Below are 24,245 nucleotides of genomic sequence, written 5' to 3' on the forward strand. Positions count from 1 at the left end.
GGTAACTAGAGTGCAGCGATTGGAGATTGCTGACACATTTAAAACAAGACAAAGAGCAATCAGAGATTGCAAACCCTCGCCAGGATGTATTTTCAGTGGTTTTTAAGACTTTTGTGTTAAAACAAATATGGCGGCCAAAACACGTGACCGATGACGTCATCGTTAAAAAAAATTCTAAACTAATTTATTCCGAGATTATACTCAATAAATTTCATCTTGATCGGATGAAGTTTTGTACTTGTCGAATTATGACATCATAATTGAGGCATGTATGACATCATCATTAACATATTTTATTCCCCATGGAGAGTTCTTTACATTGAGCCGTGTCTCAATTTCTTTATATTCAGCGCTTTCGGAGATATAGAGGTGCAAAGTTTTTTGGTTTTTCCAAGATGACGGCCGAAACACGTGACTGATGACGTCGTCATTATTTTTTTCTCCACCACTTTATGCTGACATGGCGCTCAATAAATTTCATCTTGAAAGGATGAAGTTTTGTACTTGTCGAATTATGACGTCATAATGGAGGCACTTATGACATCACCATTAACATATTTTATTCCCCATGGAGAGTTCTTTACAATGAGTGATGTCTCAATTTTTTCTATTCAGCGCTTTCCGAGATATAGAGGTGCAACGTTTTTCGATTTTCCAAGATGGCGGCCGAACCACGTGACCTATGACGTCATAATTATCATTAAAAAATTATACAGGTGGAGTTGCACCTTTGGTGAAAATTTCCTGTCAATCGGACCAACGGTTGCAGAGAAAATCATATTTATTCTGTGCAGACAAACAAACAAACAGACAATCAGACGGACTCAAATGCAATACCCTCTTCTCCGGCGAGGGTAACTAGAACGGCACTCGGTGGAGCGCATTACCTCCGCCAGGCTGAACAGTTTATGTTTTCTATCCCACTGATAGGCCGGATCTGGATTCGGACCTGAACCAATATCGAATTGGCTTGTTCTTGTCACCTAACCAACATATCATGTTATATATTGCTTTTCACCCAATCTCTCAATTGTGAAGAATCACTTATATAATTAAATAATTGTCGTAATGAAACTCATATCCAGATCTCCACCAAAATCGAATCGATTAGTCATTGTCACACACCCAACCTCTCCACCAAGTTTCATCCAAATTCGTCCACAACGTTTTGAGATATCCTGATATGTATCGTTTTTGTCCCAATCTCCCAATGGTGAAGAATCACTTAAAAAATTATAGTAGCCGGATCAGAATCCGGATCTAAACCAAAATCTAATAATTTCGTCCTCATCACATACACTACCTCTCTGCCAAATTCCGTTTGAATCTGTCCACAACTTTTTGAGATATCTTGTTCACAGACAGGCAGGAGTGAAAACATTACCTCCATCCACCTTTGGTGGCGGAGGTAATAAATAAACCTTCAGCAAATGCACCATCATGTTAGAGACATCAACAGAGGCAATGTGATTCATTCAATCATGTGCAGTATGAGTTTGTGGGCTTGCATCATTACAGGAAGCATGGATGTGCTGCTGAAATAGTTCCCCCTGTAGGTCGGGACAGGGATTTGCTATGTTTTTCAGGGTGCTAGCAAAAATTTGACTGCTCCTAGCGAAAGACAGCATGGTATCATGAACGTCCACCAAGCAGCAGTGCTGGCAGATGGTACAACGAGCTTAGCGTTCTTTCGAAGGACAGTATCAATTTGGTTAGCGCTTCATAAGCTGAATGTGCCTTGTCCAAGACTAATGATGGCAATCTTTAAAGATCTATTCAAACTATTTTATGTTTTTTTCTATCCAAGGTCGAGGCTCATGGGAAATGCATGCCTCCACAATACTATTTTAACTCTACCGATGATCCTGATAAGATGGTAGAAATTTGACACAGTACTCTAATGATGCAATACAAACGATGCTTTCAAGAGATGGTGATTAAGTGGAAACCTAAGGACAAACCATGGTTCAACGACAATCTTTGCCGTTTAATAGTACAATGGGATGCTGCACATGATATCGGTGATTTTGTTAGATACCGTCAACGAAGGAATATACAGACTTGGCATTTAATATGGAAAATTTTTTTGTGGGGGTGAACTTACTTTTCAAGATGTCTTAGAACCAAAAGTTCATTGGAATTATGTTGAAATTATTCTAGATTTTGTTAATGTGGCCTTTAAAAGAAACAAAAACCACATTTGACATTTCGAAACAAATAAATTGATCCTTGAAAGTGATGTAAACTGATATCGAACTCAATTCATGGACAGTACTGTGTTAAACTTCTGTACGTTTTCCAGAAGTATCTCTTTATTTTGCACATTTGCCAAAAAATTTTTTAACAAAAACAAAAGTTAAATTACGACTGGGATTACGGACAGTAAAATTACAGTTCAGTACTTCGTGTAACCCCCACGAGCATTCAGGAGAGCACGTCCATGTTGAGGCATGCTGTTCACGAGATTTGCCAAGGTTTGGACAAGAATCGCTTGCCATGCAGTGACAATAGCCTGCTGCAATTCACGCACAGAGGTCGGCTGCTGGTCCAAGTGGTCGATTTGACGCGTTAATTCTGCCCACAAGTTCTCTGTCGGATTCATATCCGGAGACATGGCAGGCCACTCCATATGCTCGACACCACGGTCAGCAAGAAAGTGTTGGATCATGCGAGCACGACGAGGCCGTGCATTGTCATCTTGGAAGACAAAGTTTCCTCGAAAGGCTGCACGAGCAAATGGAAGCAATGTTTCTTCCAGAATGGCCCTGTACTTGAACTGGTTCAGGTTTCCATTCAAAACAACCAGGTCAGTTTTGCCCCCTGCATGAAAAGCAGCCCAAACGGTCACCCCACCACCTCCAGCTTGGACTCTTGGCACTATACAATCTTTGTTGTAGGCTTCATGCACTTGTCTGCGCACTCGGACGTGGCCATCTTGACGATAGACCAGAAATCTAGACTCGTCACTGAAGAACACGTGATTCCAGTGTCCTGGCTGCCATTGACGGTGCTCTCTGGCCCACTGCAATCGGTGCTGGCGGTGTTGTCTGGTCAGGCGTGGCTTTCTCAGGGGACGCCTGGCACGATAGCCTGCTTGAACCAGTCGTTGGTTGACTAGCCTTCTGGATACAGGCACATTTGTCAGTTGCTGCCACTCAGCCCTAAGCCGATTAGCTGACTTGGTATGGCCATTGCAGACTAACCGGTGCAGCTGGCGATCATCCCTCCTTGTGGTTCTGCGGGGACGTCCTGGCCTCGGTATTGGAGTAGGGACACCCCTCTGAGCATTTCGTTTCAGGATCTGTGACACCTGACCTTGAGTGGTGCCATACTGCCGAGCAATAGCACGCTGTTTCATGCCGTAATTTTGTAAAGCCACCACCCCATGACAAACAGCATTGTCGAGTTGACGGACCATCTCCAGAGGAAGCGGCAATAACTTTTGGAGACGTGCAGCAGTTGTTTTCCACTAATACAGAACGCAACAACCCTTGTATACCCGACTGTGAAGCCAATCATCAAATGCACCTGTCCGTACATTTTGCCACGCCACCTGTGATATAATCCTGTTGTTGACTTCTTGCTGCGACAGACAATCAGTGACATGGTTCTTTTAACAAATAAATCACCAAAGTGTAAAAGAAACTCACCAGATTGATATACTGAGTTAAGAAAGTAAACCCAAGTCAAGAAAAAAAAAAATTCCATATTAAATGCCAAGTCTGTAGTTCAGCGTCATATCAGAAAGGCTAAGGTATCTTACTTTCAGAACAAGTCGAATACCTTAAAAGATCAGAGCCTGGAAAATGGCATAGACAGATCAGATTATTGACCAGAATGAAGAAGCAGTCCTATAATCCTGCTTTTGTTGACCAATCTCATCAGCTAGCTAATGATCTTAATAATAAAAATCTTCATTGTCCCACATTCAGGGAAATTATACTTTGTATCAAAAAATGCTTAACAAGCACTGTTTACTGTTTTTTTTACTATGTTACGAAAAAATAACACAGGTAACATAATATGCAACTGAGAAATGCTCAACATCTTGACCTACCTCATTATAAGACTCAAAGATACGAGAATTCAACAATTCCTTTTTTGACTGAAATGATTAATTCTGTGATGTAGGTGCATAAAATCAATTACATGCATCATATCTGTTTGTTGTTCTTCTTATGTTTTCTGCTATTTTAGGTTATTTTGTTTGTCGAATTTGTTATATTTTTATTGTTGTTTAATTATGTATGTTTGTTTATTCCAGATAATTATTTTGATACATGATATGTATATTATTGTCATTTTATATGATTATTATTATTTTTATATACATTTGTAGGTTTTATGAAATACTATTTTATTATTGTAAACTTGACAAATTTCAGTCGTCGGACTGCCTTGTCCAGTGTTTAATGATTTCAATAAACCGAAATGAATAAATGAATACTACTACTTCAGTTATTCTCACCTTGTGGGGTCAGCCCAGAAATGGTTTTGGACTAAGTCTCCTTATGTCCAGCAAAATCAACACAGCCACGCTAGACTCCTCTTCTCATTCCCAACTCTCAGATCCAGTCGTTCCACAAAAAAATAGAACAAAAAAAAGGACCTTGTGACGAGTTTTACTTCCTCCAGACAGTCTGGTTCGCTCATCTTTTTGGCGCACTGGCACGAGGCGAGAACGGCTCGTGCAGGGGCTGATCCGAGGATCTCACCAAACCGTCCGATCGGTAGTAGCGACCAAGTGTACAAAGGGCAGGGACTTAATCAACGCGTGCTGATGACTCGTGCTTCCTGGGAATTCCTCGTTCATTGGACACAGTCTCAAGCCAGAGTCCCCATCACGGACGGGGCTCAGCGGTTTACCCGAGCCTGACGGCGAAGGGCAAGGTTCATGCTGGCACGTCCAGTGTAACACACGTGCGGCCCCGGACATCGATGGGCATCACAGACCTGTTGTTGCTCAATCTCGCACGGCTTGCGGCCGCTCATCCCTCTAAGAAGTTAGTCTACCGGCCACACTAGGGTCGCGGGACTAGTTAGTGTATCAGAAGTCTCGCTCATTGTCGGAATCAACCAGACGGATTGCTCCACCAACTAAGAATGGCCATGCCTCATCACCCACGGCAAAGCAATTGTGAAAAGTCTCCTCACCGAGCCCCAATTGCACACTGTGCACTCTATTTACAAAGCAAGGCCAAGGGCTGCACTTTTAAGTGATCACTTCTTAACCCGTTACCCACGCACCCTCTTCAGCGGTAGCCTGGATAACGTCCTACTGATTAACCATCCTACTTTGTCTAGCCACCTCCACCTTTGGCCCACTGTCAAGCGGTCTCTTCCCTGTGCTTCTCCTACCACAACTACCACAGTCAGTGCCCTGTCAAACCCTTGGCTTCCGTCCCTCCCCCTCCTCACTCTGTTAGCAATATCCCTAACCCTAACCCTTACACCTTCTACACTTCACCCTTTTTGTGTTCCCCCTACTCTTCTCTCCATACCAATCACCATGCTTCCTCATTATTTTCCTGCATTCCCTCTCTTTGGAACAGCCTCCCCAGCAGTGTTCCCAACTTATATAAACTTTCACCAATTCAAGTCACGAATCAATCGCCTCGATCTCATTTAATTGTCTCATATTCCTATCTTTCTTTGTTTTTGTTTTTTTCACACAGAGGGCTCCTCTTAGTTTTGGGCTCGACCCTTCCCCTGTGATGTATTTTTTTAAACGTCTCACAGATGAGCTGGCCAGGCCTGACGTTGGCATGGAATCTCATGAACCACTGAAGGTGGCAGGAATTTGTAACGTGTTCAGGGTGCTGCCGATAACTCTCCTACTCTTCATGAAAGACACCGTAGGATATTAAACTATTTAGCTCATTAATTACCATAGTTCGAACTGAGGATAACAATCCTCCATCAACCACCTCAAATGAGCTGAGAACAATTGGAGTTTGCTGTTTTTCTACAAGGTATAGAGCAGATTTTAACAGAAATTCCGAATTGTATGAAATTTGGAATAGGGTTCAGCACATTTGACCAGATGATTTAATGTTTTGTGTTCGCTGATGTTTCTCCAAAAAAATACCTTTAATAAGGGTTTTGTGAACCCCAATCATCCAATAGTGTAATTATTTATTTATTTAAATAATTTTCCCTTTTCTAACGTTTTTATTTCCTGGTTGATTATTTGGTGTCAAATATTTTTTGTAAATCAAAATTAAAATTAAGAGAAAACAGATGGGTCTTTGGTACTTACGTCCTTATGGGTTTGAGACCGCTTGGGACACTATTTATAAAGCTGCTGATGATCTAAGCAATAATTTATAAAAATTCGTGGAAATTTGTAGTGCAGACAAAAAATAATTGCTCCAAGGACTTAATAAAGGAATTGAGCTGCTCTCCATCAATTTAATTTTTGCATCCCCATAATCATGTGAATTTAGAGCAGCCAAGATCACTCAACGTAGGAGTCTCACACCTGAGTACTTACTGTATGTTTGTTCAAAATATTACATTGGCAGAATAATCTGGTGAATGAATGTGAAATCTCAAATTTGTAAGTCTGTTGGGTTTTAAGTCACCACAAGATCAGAAAAGATAAACTTACCAGCCAATTAAAACGGCCAATCAGCAATCTTGGATTGATGAAAGTCTTGGATTGATGAATCATAATTAAATTTAAATACGAAACAAGGGCTTTTCAAATGTGGTAAAAAAAAAAACATGCTTTTGTATTAAACAAAGATATATTGAGTATTGTTTTATGTTTCCTAAAGATAATGTATTTATTGTTCACGGACGAAGTTCGAAGGACGAAGTTCACCGCAAGGACGAAAGACGGGAACAGTGGTGAGTTTGAGGTGAATGTGGGAGTGCATCAGGGGTCGGTACTAAGTCCACTACTATTTGTAGCTGTGATGGAGGTGCTGGCTCAGAACGTAAAGGAGGGATTACCGTGGGAGTTGTTGTATGCAGATGATCTGGTGTTGATTGCGGAAAGTATGGATGGACTGAAGGAAAAGATGAACAAGTGGAAGGAATGTATGGAGACAAATGGTCTGAAGGTGAATATCGGAAAGACGAAGGTGATGGCAAGTGGTAAAGCATGTGGTGAGGTGGAAAGAACTGGGAAGTGGCCCTGTGCTGTGTGTAGGAAGGGTGCCGGAGTGAACTCCATTCAATGTACAATGTGCTCTGAGTGGGTTCATCAAAAATGTAGTGGTCTGAGAGGGTCATTAACCAGTGTGGCAGCTACATTCAAATGTAAGGTGTGCACAGAGGGAGCTGCAGATGGAGGAAATGTTGAGTTGGATCTTGGAGACGGCGTGAAGCTGGAAGGTGTGAAAACATTTTGCTACCTCGGAGATATGCTGAATGGAGAAGGTGGATCAGACTCGGCAACGGTTGCTCGAGTGAGATGTGCATGGAAGAAGTTTCGGGAACTGAGTGGCGTGCTGATGATGAGGGGAGTGTCGTTGAAGCTGAAAGGAAAGGTGTATGCTGCATGTGTGAGAAGTGTTATGATTTATGGGAGCAAGACATGGGTAATGAACGGAGAGCAGCAACGAAGGTTGGAATGGATGGAAATGTGAATGGTTCGATGGATGTGCGGAGTATCGTTGAGAGAGAGGAAGACAAATGATGAATTGCGAAAGATGATGGGAATAGAGCCTGTGATTGATGCTGTGAAGAGGAACAGGTTGAGATGGTTTGGTCATGTGTTGAGGAAGGATGAAAGTGACTGGTTGAGAAGAGTGATGGAAATGAATATAGAAGGAAGTAGAGGACGGGGAAGACCGAGAAAGACTTGGCTAAAGATGGTGGAAGAGGTTCATGCGGGCAAGGGGGTTAACAAGGAGAGATGCAGAAAATAGGGCAAAATGGAGAAGATTGTCATGGGGACCGCAAGGCTAACCCCCGCTCTAGTAGGGAAAATGGCCTTTAAAATGCATGTTGTTGTTGTGTTGTTGTTCACGGACGAATCTCCATCCTCTTTCTCTGGTCAAGGTGAAATATGAGCCACTCATCTACATCTAAGCTGTTTTTGGAAGGGTTCCTGGTATAATATTGTTTGATAAAGCAGAAATTATTTAATAATGGCATCAGGGAAACACGACTGGATTGTGTAAATTTCCATCAGTAAGCATCCACTCTGGACAAGTGCAACTGCATTGTAAGATTGAATGGCTATAATGTTTGTGAAATTGGTTTGTTCTAAGGCTTACAGGTTTAGAGCATTCACCTAGAAGCTATCGAGCATGGCTTTGAACCTTGGCCCACCTATACACTGCCATCCTGGTGTTTCACACGTAACACGATTCATATAAATATGTGCACTGTCTTTCAAGCTGGAGGACCCCTCGGCCGATCTGGTCATAGCACGGGATGTTAAGTACCCCACAATGTCTTTCGCAGAGTATGAGAACAATCACCATGATCCTGTCCAAATTTCAAATTCCTGTCAGGTGAACGTCTGGACTGGCCAGTTGGTTGATAAGAGATTTGTCAACCCCCCCCCCCCCCCGTGTTATCTAGCCAACTCCGCAATGTCTGAATAATTGGCGCAATTGAATAAGAATTGTGGTGGTAGTAGTAGTAGTAGAAGCAGAAGAAGAATAGAATCAAACAGGTCCTAAGATGTTACAGATGAAAATGACTTTATACTATTATGTAAGATAAAATAAGTCATATTTTTGTTAATCAGATTCTTCCAGAGGACAAAGTTGGCTGTCCCATTGACCATCATATTCTTGTATAGGTGTGCTCTTACAGAAAGGTTAATATGGAGTGGATCCAATGTTTTTAGAGCTGAGGCCTCTTTAAACGCAAGTTAGTACTGTATGTCAAAACTTGGGAGGTGTTAATTCATCGGAGACTGTGGAAGAGTCATTCAAGGCAAGTCTGAGAAAACACAGCTTAAGCATATTGCTATGGCATAACTCAATGTGTGGGTGTCCAATTTGCAGTAATTATCATGTGACTTTCAACACGCTTCCTCAGAACCCAGTTTGATTGCCTCTCGTCACTGGAGAGAACAGGAAGTCCAAATTTTCCACAGGCAATAGTACATTTGAGGCATCATGAAGACGGAATGCAGGAGTGGTGTGTGTGTGTGTGTGTGTGTGTGTGTGTGTGTGTGTGTGTGTGTGTGTGTGTGTATTCCTTTTGTAAAACAGTCATGTGATCCACTGCCATACCTTCTCATGACGCCAACTAGTTCGCTCCCTGCTCTTACGACTTGTGATATGTTAAAATTAATTTTGTATTTCAGAAAATGCAGCATGAAGGGCTGAATTTCCTTTGCTCATACTTAAACTTTGTCATTCAAGATTCCTTGACACACTTATTCAAATATGCAAATGAAACCTCTGTAGATTCCCTCTGTGAAAAGCTTGACCCATACCCCTTTTGCGAGGAAAGAAATGGCAGGAATAACGTGTTCTTCTGCGATGCACTGCAATATGCGTGGAGCTCCATAAAGCGAAGTCATACAAGATGCCAGCGAGGAGATATAAAGCCCAATGAGGAACAAGAAACCAACCAGGGATACCTGCAACACACAAGGCACCCACTGTTAGATAAGCAGGAATATCTTGGTGGATAAAAAGGAAACTACTTATTCTGGAAAACTGGAATAAAGAAAACAAAACGCAATTTCACAAGTGTAGGTATGTTGATAAGCAAGGGTCTCAGGCCTTGCCTTTTCAGCGATCATGAAGTCCATGTGTAGAGCATCACGTGTACAGGTCGATCCGAGCAGAAGAACAAATACCAAATAAAGAAACAACCTGGAAAAAGAAACAAGCAAAGAGATTTACTTTGATACACATGGAATGATGGAAATACATGGTGTAATGACAAAGATCTAGTGATACATGTCAACTTTAGCACCTACAAGTTTGAGAAAAGTAGACCGAGGGCTCAAGTCCTGCTTACTGGTACGTAACTACACACCACGGGTAAGAAACCCGGAGTCCCTTTTTCAGTACTAACTTGTGAACGAGCGCTCCTGGATTCAAGGTGAAGCTGTTGGGGATGTCAGTGCAGCATTGGTCCCAATAAATGTTATGTGTGTCATCCCACTAGTTTATATCACTCATCGACCAATCACTACTGTATGTACTGGATTCATGAATGGGTTACAAGAAATAGACTTTGAATGTCCAACTGGAATGCTGTTTTGGATCAGGTGTAAAGGTGAGTCTGTGGCCTCAAGCTTGCAACTGGTGTTCTGGTGTAATTGGAGTCAATCTGCAGCATATTGTGACACAAAGATGCAGGTATGGTATGGGAGAGGAAACCCACCTACATTCGGCTTGGGATGAGCAACCTTTACGATAAGGTCTTTTTAAATTTTCCTCATAAGCAATAGACTAACTATACAATTCAAGATGTCACATTATTCTTTCAGCAGGGAATTTTTTTTTTTTTTTACAAGGAACACAATGACATCAGGAGACATGGGCACGACTTCCACACGAATTATAAAGGCATCACAAAGTACGTAGGTAGGTGGGATGCCCTCTCCCACACCTGCAACACACTCCAATTTTTGGGCCTCTCTATCAACTATTATCTTTATTTGGCAAACCACACTTCTAAGTTGGTCTCCAAAGCCAGTCGATGACTGGGCATCCGCTATCGTGCGAAGTCCTTCCTTGGCACACTTGAACACTTATCCACCTACAAGGCCTTCATTCACAGCTTGCTGGAGTACTGCTCCCCCCTATGGGCTGGTGCACCTGCCTCACATCTTTCTCAGCTTGATGCTGTGGAAACAAAGATCTTCAATAATATTGGAATCTCGCATGATGAAGCTGCATCTATGAGCCTTTCACTTTAACATCGCAGACAGGTCCGTGGTCTTACTGTCCACAATCACTGCTCACCTTCACTCATATTTGTTCCTCTTTTTTTTCCACCATCTGTGGAAACAAATTCCACATTCTCTTTAGTCTCATTATCCCATCCAGGGCTTCAAGACAACTGTTCACCACCATCTCAGATCATCCCCCATCCACAATCATGATTTCTTCTACCCCCACCCCCACCCCAACCCCTCCCTCAATTAACCTCTGCAACTCCTACTCCCCCAAACCCACCTATTCCAAACTTCCAGTTTCCCCTTCCTATGAGTTTACAGCTGTATCCATTGATACACTCCTGTGTCTCCACTAGCCCTCTTCCCCCACATCATTCTCCATCATCATCATCTTCTTTCCCCACAAGCCCTCATTCTTCTCCCACATCCTTTCATTTATCCGAGTCTCCAACTATCCTATCCCTCATCCCTGCTGTGACCCACACCTCCATTTGTTCTGTTATGTCCTGATCCGTTCTATGTTCTAGCATCTAGCTCCTCCACGAGCCTCGACATTGTAAACCTCCAACCCCCCACGAAAGACAGATTTGAAAAGTAATATCCAAAAATATGATATTTGCTGATAAATTGCAAATACAACAAATAATTCAGAATGTATAGCAGAGGAATAGTAGACTTTGTCTAGGCCAGTTTGCATGGGTAGATCCATGTGCATGGGTAGATCCCAATGTTGTGGAGTATTTGAAGGTGCTGATTTTGAAAATTAACACATGTTTAACCTGCAGTGATGGGACATTGTGCATTTGAATTTTACAATTGAGCTGAGCAAGTTTTATTCCTCGCATAGAGAAACAAAAATTTGGATTTAAAAAAAATAAAGATCCATGTTGCGTAAAAAGCAGTGTTCATCAACCTGGGGTCACAGCCTCATAAGGCAAGTGGTCAGATGGAAACGCCAAACAGTCCAACTCCCAGAACCACCTGACTTCTTACCCTACCTCGCAATTGGTCAGATGGGACATCAACACTCATTCAACACTCACGCTAATCAACTGTAATTACCCTGCGCTCGCAAAGTGAAAAGTGGGGTTAAGCGATCGGTTGCATGCGTACATGTCGGCGTTTTTAAAATTCAATTTCTCAGCAAGCGTTAATCCGATTGAAACGACATTTTGCACCATAGGAGTGCCTCCTCCACTATAATTTTTATTGGTAATTATGATGTCATAGGTCACGTGGTACAGGCGCTATCTTGGAAAAACCAAAAAACGTTGCATCTCTATCTCCGAATCCGCTCCTTGGAAAAAATTGAAACATGGTGCGTTGTCAAATACTCCCCATGGGAAATAAGATATGTTAATGATGATGTCATCGGTACTTTCATTATGACGTCATAATTTGACAAGTACAACGCTTGATCCAATCAGTATAATTTTTTTACTCTGCAACTGTTGGTCCAGTGGACATGAAATTTTCACCATAGGAGCAACCTACTCCTGTAGAATTTTAGTGATAATTATGACGTCATATGTCACGTGGTATGGGCGCCATCTTGAAACAACTTTGCACCTCTATATCTCTGAAACAACTCCATGGAAAAAAATTGAAATGTGGCTCATGGTCAATGACTCTCCATGGGGAATAAGTTATGTTAATGATGATGTCATCAGTGCCTTCATTATGACGTCATAATTCGACAAGTACAGCGCTTGATCCGATCAGAATTTTTTTCTCTCTGCAACTGTTGGTCTGATGCACATGGAATTTTCACCATAGGAGCGCAGAATGTTTAATGATAAACACCAGTTCACTCTTTATCGCATGGCATTTTGATTATAAACGAGCTTCAATACTCGATGCACACCTTTGTAAAGTAGCTGCAGAGCATTGTGGGGAAAAATAGACAAAATAGGGTTGGGAGAGTTCTTTTGAGTTTGGAGCTGCTGTTCCAAAAGTTTTGGGAAGAAAATGGAGTTTGTATTCAAGTATTAAATGCAAGTAGTAAAGGTGATTGTCATGCAGGTGTTATGCGCTGAATGGCCTAAGCTCCTCCTATACCAAGTTCCTTGTTATTAATCCTTTTAGTAACGTTTAAATAATTTCAAATTGATTTGCACAGTGTATCATTCAATAGACAAGTGTAACATCTTACGTTATGGCGATAGCACAAAGGGAACCCACAGGGATACTGAGCGATGGTTTATTCAAATCTCCACTCATATTGAACCCGGCCATGACCCCTGAAAGTAAAGAAACAATGTTACAAAGCACAGATTGTATACTAGCTGACAAAAGGCCTCATTGTTGTTCATTGCATAGTTTTTTCAGTTAAATTATTAGAATAATGTTTCTTAGAATTCATAATGTACTTCTTTCTGTGGGGAAGGGGGGGGGGGGGAGAGAGGGGGGGAGAGGGCGTGGGATTAAACCCAAACTTTGGATTTTAACATGTGCAGCATTAATTGCTAGCCTATTATAAGAGTTTCGTTATTCCTTTGCTCAAAAATTTTCAGGATACGTGCTCGATTTGCTTGGCTTACCTGTTGCTGTTGGAAAGAAAATGCCAAAAACGGTGAAGAAGCTTTGTTCTGGCAAATATTCTGGAAATGTATTGTTTCTCAGCAGTTTCTCCGAGTAGCCCACAAAGCCGTTTTCTGAAAAGACAAAAAAATGCACATATATTTATTTTTATTTTAAAAAGGGAGGGTTTCAGACTGACACTGATATGCGTGGTTTGGCAGGATGGCCTCGAGGTACGCACACACTCGCCTCTAAGCCGTTTCAAATCAGGGTTGGAATCCCGACCCAGCTAAAAAACGGTCATCCCAGTGTTTCACAGGCAGGGTTAATCATCATTGTGTGTTCTGCCATTCCTCGATGCATGTTAAACTAGGCGTCCAGTCTGCCGGCATTAGTTGGTGGACGTTAAAGATGCCACGGTGTCCTTCGCAAAGAGGAGGTGAGCTATCACTAACACCATGGTAAAATTACAAATTCCTGCCCCAAAAAACAGAGGACACAGCGGCATTGGCAGCACCGCAATTGCATCAATGCCGCAGCCACACCCTCTGCAGGTGATGCTACCCCACAGCCTTGTGCTGCATGCGAAATAACAAGATAGGGTTGGGGGGGGGGGGGGATGATTGCATGGGAAATGTATGCATGAATCTGAGTCATTGATGCATTATATTTTATCATATATTCCCTGACATTTTGATAAGGTTAAAAAAAAAATCAAATGACATATTTAGTACATATTTGGAAAGAGCTCAGATTTATTGTATGCCCTTATATGACTGTCTCTATTCTGTAATAATTATTTAAATGTGTATAATCTTATAATAGCTCATCACCTCATAATGCTAATTACCTCCACCACCAAAGGTCCCTCACCTCGTTACTTGCAAAAATCAAAGATTTTTCAAGTATATTGGTTGGTCGAGTGTGCTATCCTATGTCTGTTTGACTAGCCTATTGTCTTTGAGGTCAAAAGGTCAACATAGGCCAAAGGTCAACAACTTTGTCAAATTCCTAAATCATTCATTTGCATCACATTAACTTGAAATTTGAAGAGCATTTGCATATCAGGCCACTGAATCCAACCACGAATTATTTTTGAGGTCTAAATGTCAAAAGGTGAACATAGGCCAGATGTCTAAAATCATCAATTTTTCATCCGATTGACTTGAAATATGAAGAGGATTTGCATATTTGGTCTTTGAATTCAACCACCAATTATTTTTAAGGTCAAATTTGTTTAGAGACTTTGCAAGTATCGTGCACGACGTCTTTCATGTTTTGTTTGTTAGTTGTCGGTTGGTTTTTCTTTTTCTATTTCATCCCCACTTTCCCGCTTCCTCTTCTTGTTATGCATCATTCACCTTGTTCACCCCCATGAGTTCTGCATCCAATCCCTTTGGTCTCACTCTCACTTCTACTCTGCTGTTAATGTTTCCCCCTTTCCATTCTGCTCTTGCTCTTCCACGATCTTCAAAACATGTATACAAAGGAAAACAACAAAAAATACCAACCAAAGAATAGTTCAACATCAAACAGCTTTTATTTTGATTCATCTCATTTGTTAAAATATCTCTTTCATCTCATTTGTTCCTCCATTTGCCTCCCCAGACAATAACAAATTAGACAAATTGGAAAATCTGAACTTAAACTATTCGATCTTTACTATTTATTGCAGGACTAAAATAATGCATTCAGTCTAAACACAACGGTTTTGCTCGTACAGAATAACAAATAAAATGCATCTTCACTTGGAATTTTTTGTTTAATAATCACAATCTGGTTTGAAGGATGCGTTTGGGAAACTTTGCTTTCTGTTTGGTTTGCCTCCATTCATGAGAAGGGAATTGTTCTGCAGAATACAAGATCATGAGTGAGTAACAATAAGGTACAAGATAAACAAGGTACTGGATAATGCTGCAGCAAACATGTTGACTAGTTTAACCTGTTGACTAGTTTCAGTTGACATGTTGAATAGTTTAAGTGAAGTCAAGTCATTTCTCACTTGTTAGCTTTGTAAACGCACCCTTGGAATGACTGCAGGGTTATTGTCAAAGTTCCCTGCATTGCGCTGCCAGCCTGGATTTGGATTTTCGTATAGATTTTCCGAATTCTTCTTCTTTTTACTGCAGGTAAAGGAGAAATTGCAAAACATGTTGAAATGCAGTTGCTACACGAAATGGAAGTCTTTATAAACTTTTCTCAACGTTTGAGAGTTTCATGCAATTTTGACACAAATCATGCGATAAGCAAAATGTAATCAATTTGGATGTCCATCATATATCGCATGATTCCGAATCTCACTGGATTGTGAATTCAGTAAAAAAAATAAACCGAATATTTCAAAGTGGGACAGATGCTCATCTCCCGATGGAGGGCGGTCATATTTGAGATGCATTCGGGGATAAAGTTGATTGTCAGTTTGATTGGATGGAAAATTATGGGCACGTGAGGGCTGAAAGTGCTGATGACATGATTGTATTCGCACAGTAAAGACTATGTAGGATTAGTGGGTTCTGAATTAATGAAAAACATTCCATTCATTTTTGTCCAGTGAAAGGACCCTTAAACCCTTTTAGACCGCAAAGTGTCTGAGGTTCTCAATGGCCTAAGAGGTCTAATGGGTGTAAAGGTCGAAAGGAGTCTAAAGGGTTTTACAAGGACTAAAAGGGTCATAACATAACTAAAAAGGTCTAAGGGGGAATAAGGGTTCTCATGGGTGTAAAGGTCTAAAGGGAATGTATGGGTTTAATGGGTCATAAGGGGTCTAAAGGTCTATGGGATCTACAAGGATTATAGGTTATATTTCAATGGTAGTTAGGGTTGAAAGGGTCTACAGTGTCGAAAGGGTATACAAAAGCGTAAGGGTTTATAGGGGGTTCAGAGGATCATAAGGGGTCTAAAGTCTGTCGGATATAAAAGTCTTTAGATCTTGTATGACCCTTTAAACCCATATGGACTTTACAGACCTCTTACACCTGCAGACCATTTTAGGTTTGGACGCTTTCAACACTTTAGATTTAGACCATTACACCCTGTAGACCTCATAGACCCCTTAGACCATTTAGACTCGAACTACTATTGGAATGTACCCTTTAGACTCCCTAAATCTCATCGACCCTATCGAACTTTCGGGACTAACAGGGTTTTGTTGTAAAAATCAGATCTACAACATTGTCCCATTAGTAGGTTTAATTCAGTATCGATCTCGAGCAACACCTGCAAGAAATCAACAAGCATAATATCAGTATACCGTAATAATAGAAGTAATAATGGATTGGCAATTGGTACAAGCAAGCCTGGAACATCTAGCAATACGCACCATTCGAGTATGCACTACCACACAGAATAAATGTCACAGGAATGAATCGGAGCGATGTCCGTCCGAGTTCTTATGGAAGCCCCTCAGTGGTCGGAGACAGCATAGCACCTGGGTTCAACTTAGACACAATTTCATTACATTCTCCACTCCGTTAAAACTACACTACCGCTAGGGCTGAAATCAAGCTAGCAAAGCGCATAGTAGCAGAGTAATCAGTTAGCAATGGTCCATGTCAGTCAGTCCAACCATAGCAGACGGGGCGGCGAATTTCTCTCCCGGCGCGTGTCCGATAGACACCGGATACCACATCCCTGAGGCCGGAATCCCCCGCATCGGAATGTCCGCCTAAATTGGGTGACGGCGGTGGCCCCACAAAGCCATCCGGATCGGGTGCGTGTGGCGATGGGAAAGCAGATAGATTCTCCATTGTCGGATCAACTGTTCCATAAGCCGGCTCGTCAATATCCCCGCATGGGGCAAGATGGCGTACCAAGACTGTAGACTCCCGTCCGTTGGGCAACAGTACACGAGCGTGCTCGGGATTGGTTTGGAGAATACGCACCTTGTCAACGAGCGGGTCATATTTACTTGAGCAAACCGCGCGTTTGAGGAAGGCCAGTCCGGGCTCAGCAAGCCAGTCCGGCAGAGGACGGGTACCGCCCGAACGACGCGAGTAACGAAACATACGGTCGTGGGGAGTTTGATTAGTAGCAGTGCACAATAAAGTCCTGATCGAACTTAACACCCCGGGGAGCGACCAAGCCCATCGGTCCAGTCCTAGTCTGCGGGACTTAAGGCTCAGAGTAACGGCTCTCCATATGATGCCATTAAATCGTTCCACCTGTCCGTTCGCCTGTGGCCTGTACGGAGTAGTATAGCTAGAAGCGATATTATGCTGGAGCAAGAAGTTTCTCACATCCTGGGACAAGAACACCGCATCTCGATCGGTGTGCACATAGGTTGGATTCCCAAACATAGAAAACAAGTTCTGCAGACACCGGATAACCGTAGCAGCAGACATATCGTCGCACGGGAAAGCAAAAGGGAATCTGGAGAACTCATCAACGATCGTGAGTAGATATCGAGAACTACTCGAAGCAGGTGAAGCCGGCAGGAGTCCTTTGAAGTCCATGGCGAATCTCTCCCACGGCCAAGTGGCCTGGACCAGCGTACCCATCGGAGGGTTGTAGAAGCGAGGTTTGAGTTCAGCGCAAACGGAACACGTGCGACAGAGCCGACGAATATCCTCAATGGAATAGGGCAAGTTATGACTGTGCATATAATGAGCTAAACGCGTCACGCCGGGATGGCACAAAGTGTCATGAAGGATGCGCAGATCCTCAAAGGAGGTGAGACTCACACACACCGCAGGCCATGATAAAGCATCGGCAACGAGGTTATCCCTCCCCGGGCAATATTTGATTTTGTAACAGAAATCGGCTAGCTCAATCCGCCAGCGAGTGATTTCCTCATTCTTAATGCGTTGAGCATGTTGTGTGTCGTACATAAAGGCAACACTCTGTTGATCCGTGATGTTCTGAAAACATCGACCGAGCAAATATGGACGCCAACGCCTGATCGACTCGATGATGGCATACGCCTCCTTTTCGAGTGTCTTCGCTCCGCGGAGGAGAGAGTCCTTGAAAAGAAGGCCACAGGTCACCCCCCTTGGGAGAGTGTAGCAGCTATCGCGTGGTCCGACGCATCGCTTTCCAAAGCAAAGGGCTTGTTTTCGTCAATCGTCGACACAGCGGCGCCAGCTATGTCGGACTTCAGGCCATGGAAAGCGGCCTTAGGAGCGTGACTCATGGGGAACGCATTGCAATCCACAAGAGGACGAAGCTTCTCGGAAAAAATTTGAACCCAGTTAGAATGAGCAAACAGCCCGAGAGCACGCTTCTAAGAAGCGCGATCGTGGGGTGGGGCCTTCTCGAGCAAGGGTCGCAGACGCTCCTTATGCGGAGCGATAGAGCCGTGGGTCACGGTGTACCCCAGGAGATCTATCGTTCGAGCAGAATAGCGACATTTAGCCTCATTCATAGTCAGTCGATACTTGTGCGCAACCTCGAGGAAGCGCTTCAGATTAGCATCATGATGTTCTTTGTCGTACCCGCAAACCGTGAGATTATCCAGATAAACAAAGACATCGGTTAAATTCTCCTTAACAATGAGGTCGTCCATGGCCCTTTGGAAGCAAGCACCCCATTCGTGACCCCGAAAGGCAGCCGGATGAACTGGTACAACCTCTGTCCAGATTCAAACCCAGTGTAGATGCAATCTGCCTCGGAGATGGGAATCTGATGATACGCGCTACGTAGATCGAGAGTGCTATATACCGAGTACTGTGCCACCTGTCGTACCAAAGAATCCATTCCCGGGAGTGTGTAGGCGTCCAATTGGGTAAACCGATTAATCGTCTGTGAATAGTCGATTACCATGCGTTTGCGGTGCGATTCGGTTCGAACCACCAAAACTTGGGCCCGCCAAGGCGACCGACTAGGTTCTATAATACCTTCCTTTAATAGCTGCGCAGTCTCTTCAGCAATCAATTGCGTGTCAGTCTGTGAGTAGCGTCGCGATTTAACAGCAACCGGTGTACAGTCAGTAGTCATATTGGGAAACAGTGACAGTGGTTCAATTTCCATCCCTGCAAGAGCACACACAGCAAGAGTATCAGCACCAACAAATTCCATTTCCAAACGCCCGTGGCGCCGGAGAAAATCGTGTCCTCGCAAAACTTCTGCACATAATGCTGGTAAGACCATTAAATGACCATCCGGAAACATTCGACCCTTAATCACAAGCTTTAGTCGACATTCCCCCCGAGTGCTGAGCCATAGCCCTTGAGAAGCCATGAAGATTCTGCGTTTTGTCCCGAGAATCGGCCAGCCATGCTTCTGAACAAGTCGTAAATCGACATAACTATCAGTGGAGCCCATGTCGATTAAGGCATTCACAAATTTTCCTTCAATCATGAGTGGAATGACAGTGCTGGACAGGCCAGGTGGCCCTGCAGAAGTCGAGTCATCGAGAGGTGGCGCTCGAGCCTCGCGTGTGGATCCGACGCCAGCTAATGTCTTCCGTGCAGTTGAAGTCGATTGTGGACCGGTCGAGCCGTCGGTAGAGGGCGCTTGAGCCACGCGTGGAGATCCCTTCTTTCGTGGTCAAAGTCGATCGTAGGTCGATCGTGCCACCGCTAGAGGGCGCTCGTGCCACGCGCAGAGATTAGACGCCAGCGTACGCCGATCGGGAAGCCAAACCCAGAAGTGGGCTGGGCGTCGAAAGAATTCTCGTCAAGGACGGTCGAGCTGCGTACCGTCGTGATTGCGCCACTTGTTTAGTCGGTGCGGTAGGTCTCGTCAAGGTTGAGCGCTCAGCTCGGGGTCCACGGAGAGGGGCGATTCCAATCAAGGCTGCGCGAGGTGCCGATTGTTTCTCGGGCGGAGAGAGAAGCACATTCAGCGTCGAGCGGGTTCGCCAGCCCCGAGACGAACGACAAACTTTTGCAAAGTGCCCATTCTTTGAACACAAATGACACATCGCCTCTTTAGCCGGACAAACTGACCTGAGATGGTTCCGGTTCCCACAGAAATAGCGCATAGCGTTACTTCCTGCCTTGGGTCCAGCAGCAACGGCTGCTGTCAAACTCGGGTCGGGGTCCTCAAGCGCATCGGGTGTCTCTGATTCCGGCGAAGATGCAGCATCCGCTTGCTCGGCGGTAGCTCTCTCTGGTCGTGTCGGTCGGGTTAATCCTGCAGTGACGTATGGACAGTCATACGCATCGGCTTGTTCCTGCGCTTCGCTGTACAGGAGAGATACCCGAAGAGCTTTTTCTAGTGTCAAATCTTCTTCTTCAAGTAATCTCTGTCTGATGACTGGTGACCAAATCCCAGAAACAAAAGAATCCCGCACAAGATCATCGCCCAACTTGTGCATGGGTGCATGTCTCGGAAGTACAGTCCTTCAGTAACCGGCGGAGGTCTTGAGCGAACTGGTTGATGGTCTTCGTGGGTTCTTGTCGACAAGTCGCAAGCAGATATCGGGTGTAGACCACACTCCGAGTTTTGATGTAAATACGTTTCATTTCTTCCACAGCAGTATCGTACGTTCCGCACTGAGAAATGGACGTGTACATAGTATGATTCACTTTGGAGTGCAGCACCGCCAGCTTCGTGACATCTGTGAGTCCGTCCTGCGCATCCAGGTGACTGGTCAGTAGCTTCAGCCAGTGTAGCAGTTGTGCAGATGCGTCCGGCGCTTGGGGGTTCGCGCAAAAGATTGGAACTTGTATCAGCTTGTGAGCCATGTTCTTCTCGTTCAAGACGAAGAGAGGATTCTGAATTAATTGTTGTAAAAACCAGATCTACAACATTGTCCCAATAGTAGGTTTAATTCAGAATCGTTCTCTAGCAACACCTGTAAGAAATCAACAAGCATAATATCAGTATACCATAATCATAGAAGTAATAATGGATTGGCAATTGGTACAAGCAAGCCTGGAACATCTAGCAATACGCACCATTCGAGTATGCACTACCACACAGAATAAATGTCACAGGAATGAATCGGAGCAATGTCCGTCCGAGTTCTTATGGAAGCCCCTCAGTGGTCGGAGACAGCACAGCACCTGGGTTCAACTTAGACACAATTTCATTACAGGTTTAAGGGTCATTTCCTTCAACAAAGACTAATGGAACGTTTTTCATCAATTCAGAACCCGCTCATCCTACATATCATTTTCACTGCGCGAATACAATCCTGTTATCAGGCCTTTCAGCTCCAATGGCCCACAGGTCCCTAATTTTACATCAAATCAAACTGAAAATTAACTTTATCACCTAATGCACCCCAACTATGGCCGCCCTCCATCGGGAGATGATTATCTGTCCCACTTGGGACTATTCATTTTTAATGTTATTAAAATACTGTATCACATGTGAAGCATGGAGAACAAGAAATATCATCAATTTAGATCAACATTTGTTGAAGGCGTATTTTAATATAGGCTTTGTGTAGGATGTATTTCAGTGTTTAGAAAGAATGGCTCACCAACAGCCAACAATGATGAGTATAATGAGTACCAGGATGATAACACCAAGGACCACACTGATAATCACCACTTCCAAGAGAGAAGCTGCAAGCACACATTCAGTGACAACTTGTGATACATCTGTAGAACATGACATGGTTATCAAAATGATGGCCGTATGCGAATGAGAAAAAGTGACACTTATCAATGTCATAGGTTTGATCCACATCTCCCCTTGGGAGAGGGAGGGGAGGGGAGAATTGAGGTGGACGGAACATGGAGGGGGAGGGGAGTGAAGGTATGGGAGAGGGGAGGATGGATGAGAGGTGGGAGGGAGGGTGAGGGGCGAGGGGGAGAAGAAACAGAGAGGGTGGGGGAGGGAAGGGAGGAAGGTAAGGGGAAGTGGGAAGGAACAGAGGGTGAAGGGGGGGGGGGGTGAGGGGAGAGGAGGGGAGGAGGACAAATTTACCCATGCGAACTGCGAAGAGTGCTTTAACCTCAGTGTTGCCCAGGTAAAAAAGGAAATTTTAATACCCTCTGCCACCACTACCAGGTGCACTACACGGTTCATATTTACATGGAGAATTTACACCCCCCCCCCCCCCCCCTGACCTCCCCACATCCCTGCGTGAGGCCGTAGCTACATAGCCGATGTTACCCCCAAACAACGTTGTATTTGTACCCCGAGTTTGGAATTTGTAACTTAAAAGATGTGGCCGTGCATAAGGAACAAAGAAAGCCAGAGAGAGGGTGAGATAGAGAGAGAGAGAGCGACTGACTGTTTCTTCCTTTTATTACAACAGTGAAAAGGATCAGTCATGTACAGTCACAAAGAAAGAAACACAATAACTAAAATGGTTTCAAGGAGAAATTATTAACAAATCATCATCATCAAGTTTGCATATGACATCATTAAAACCCCACTTTTCTTTAAACAATGTTAAATTCTTGTTCATTTAAAAAAACCGGAACTCTAGCTTTAACCTTGCACTTACAAGAGCCTTAAGGGTGAGCAGTACATCATATGAAGAATCAGAAACGTTTCCCATTTTTTTCTTCCTGGACTTGTAAATTGCAAACTTGGCCTGACCAATTAAAAAGTTCATTAAAACCACATTCCTAAGGGAGGACGGTCCTAAAACACCATAAATAAAAACATTGTAATTGAAGAGAGAACCGAGTTTCACGAAGTGTTCCTGGAGAAAGGTAAAAAGAGGTTGAAATCGTTCACACTCAAGGTATATATGCGGTAAAGTTTCAACGGATGCACAGACAGGGCACAGATTAGAATTAGCAGTAGAAAACCGGTTCAGTAAAACATTATAAGGTAAAATCCAGTGTACAAGCTTCCATTGAATATCTCCAACATACTTTGGGGTAGGCAAGAGATAAAAACTTCGCCAATTGGGACAGTTGGGGGGTATTGGGGGTAAAAAAATCCCGCTATCGAAGCCTCGGGTGCTCAGAAAATGTTTTTGCATATAACATTTTAACGTACGCGTTGTACAAAGTTTTCTTTGGAAAGGAAGGAAAGGATAATTCAGCATCATCAGGGCTGTTCAGGCCAGGGGACAGATTAAGTGGTGGGCTGAAGACAAGGAGTTTAGGGAAGTCACCTGTTGTTTCCTCGGGGGAAGGTCCAAGTTCCTCGCAGGTATTACGATACGTTGTGGATATCCCTTGAAGGAACCGAGAGATTATCCTGACAGATTTTACTCCAGTTTTTTGTGCCACAGCAGCAGCACTCAACCAGCAGCGCCCAGACTCTGTCATGAGGTATTTTACTCGTAGCAGCTTGGCATCAACAAAACGTTGAACAAGTCCCTTATTATTTAAACTGTTTTCCAGGAAAGGGTTGTAGCATAGGGGTTCATTCAACAACATTTCCATGTTGTATGTTGCCATTTCACGGGAAAAGGACAGGGCTTGCCAGGCGTTCATCACCCCTTGGTAAAAGGTGGGCAGCAAGGATGAATCGATTTGATGAAGGTTCATCAAGAAAAGTTCTCGGCAATAGCCCAGCTTGCATGTAAGCTGCAATATGCAGTTAGGCTGGCTAAATTTTTTTTCCTGTTTATCATCGCCGCCCGCCCCATAAAAGTCGTCCGCCTCTAAAAATATTTATTTATTTTTTTGCTCGCGAAGTCAGTAAAATCCGTTCCCGCTCAGTGGAACAGGTTCGAATTTTGTATGTGCTCGCGTACTGTCTGAGCCAAGTTACATGTGCTCGAACTTCGCCGATCTGCAGGAGACCAATGAGGCAAACGTCTTCAATAATGTCTACGCCAAAGCCAATCTCACATGCAACGATGCGACAGAGAAGCCATACTACACGGCTGGCTATGAAGATGTGTGCTATTTCTGTGGCTGTGTTGAGGAGCTGAGTACCACAGATGAGTCATATCCTACATGCAGTACCTGCACTAAGAGTCGTACTGCCGAGAAGAGGCCCACTCGGAAGTTCAAGAAGTGGTTCGTATTCTGAAGGAGAAGCCAAATATCATCGGCAAACTGGAGAGCCTCACGTGATAATTATTGCTGAGAATTCCTCG

The 24,245-nt window shown here is 43.6% G+C and overlaps 2 protein-coding genes across 5 annotated transcripts in view; both read right to left on the reverse strand.

Annotated features, from left to right (window-relative positions):
* The window catches only part of LOC137412160 (solute carrier family 12 member 8-like), a 39,627-nt gene extending 24,760 nt beyond the window's left edge, over positions 1-14,867 (reverse strand). Inside the window, exons 1-5 of the mRNA XM_078782286.1 lie at positions 14,707-14,867; positions 13,366-13,479; positions 12,978-13,065; positions 9,704-9,791; positions 9,407-9,553 (exon numbers count right to left, since the gene is read on the reverse strand). Coding sequence (XP_078638412.1) covers positions 9,407-9,553; positions 9,704-9,791; positions 12,978-13,060 — 318 coding nt within the window. The 5' untranslated portion in view covers positions 13,061-13,065; positions 13,366-13,479; positions 14,707-14,867. The remainder of the gene's footprint in view (positions 1-9,406; positions 9,554-9,703; positions 9,792-12,977; positions 13,066-13,365; positions 13,480-14,706) is intronic.
* LOC137412163 (protein HEG homolog 1) overlaps positions 14,867-24,245 on the reverse strand; it is a 165,482-nt gene continuing 156,103 nt past the window's right edge. For 2 of the 4 annotated variants that reach the window (XM_078782288.1, XM_078782287.1), the window contains exons 11-13: positions 21,714-21,798; positions 15,369-15,468; positions 14,867-15,194 (exon numbers count right to left, since the gene is read on the reverse strand). In XM_078782288.1, coding sequence (XP_078638414.1) covers positions 15,108-15,194; positions 15,369-15,468; positions 21,714-21,798 — 272 coding nt within the window. In that variant the 3' untranslated portion in view covers positions 14,867-15,107. Of the gene's footprint in view, positions 15,195-15,347; positions 15,469-21,713; positions 21,799-24,245 lie in introns of all 4 variants that reach the window. The other 2 variants (XM_078782290.1, XM_078782289.1) reach the window with 1 other exon arrangement.

The sequence above is a fragment of the Myxine glutinosa genome, chromosome 7 (genome assembly GCF_964187855.1).
Source record: "Myxine glutinosa chromosome 7, kmMyxGlut1.1, whole genome shotgun sequence".
Classification (NCBI taxonomy): domain Eukaryota; kingdom Metazoa; phylum Chordata; class Myxini; order Myxiniformes; family Myxinidae; genus Myxine; species Myxine glutinosa.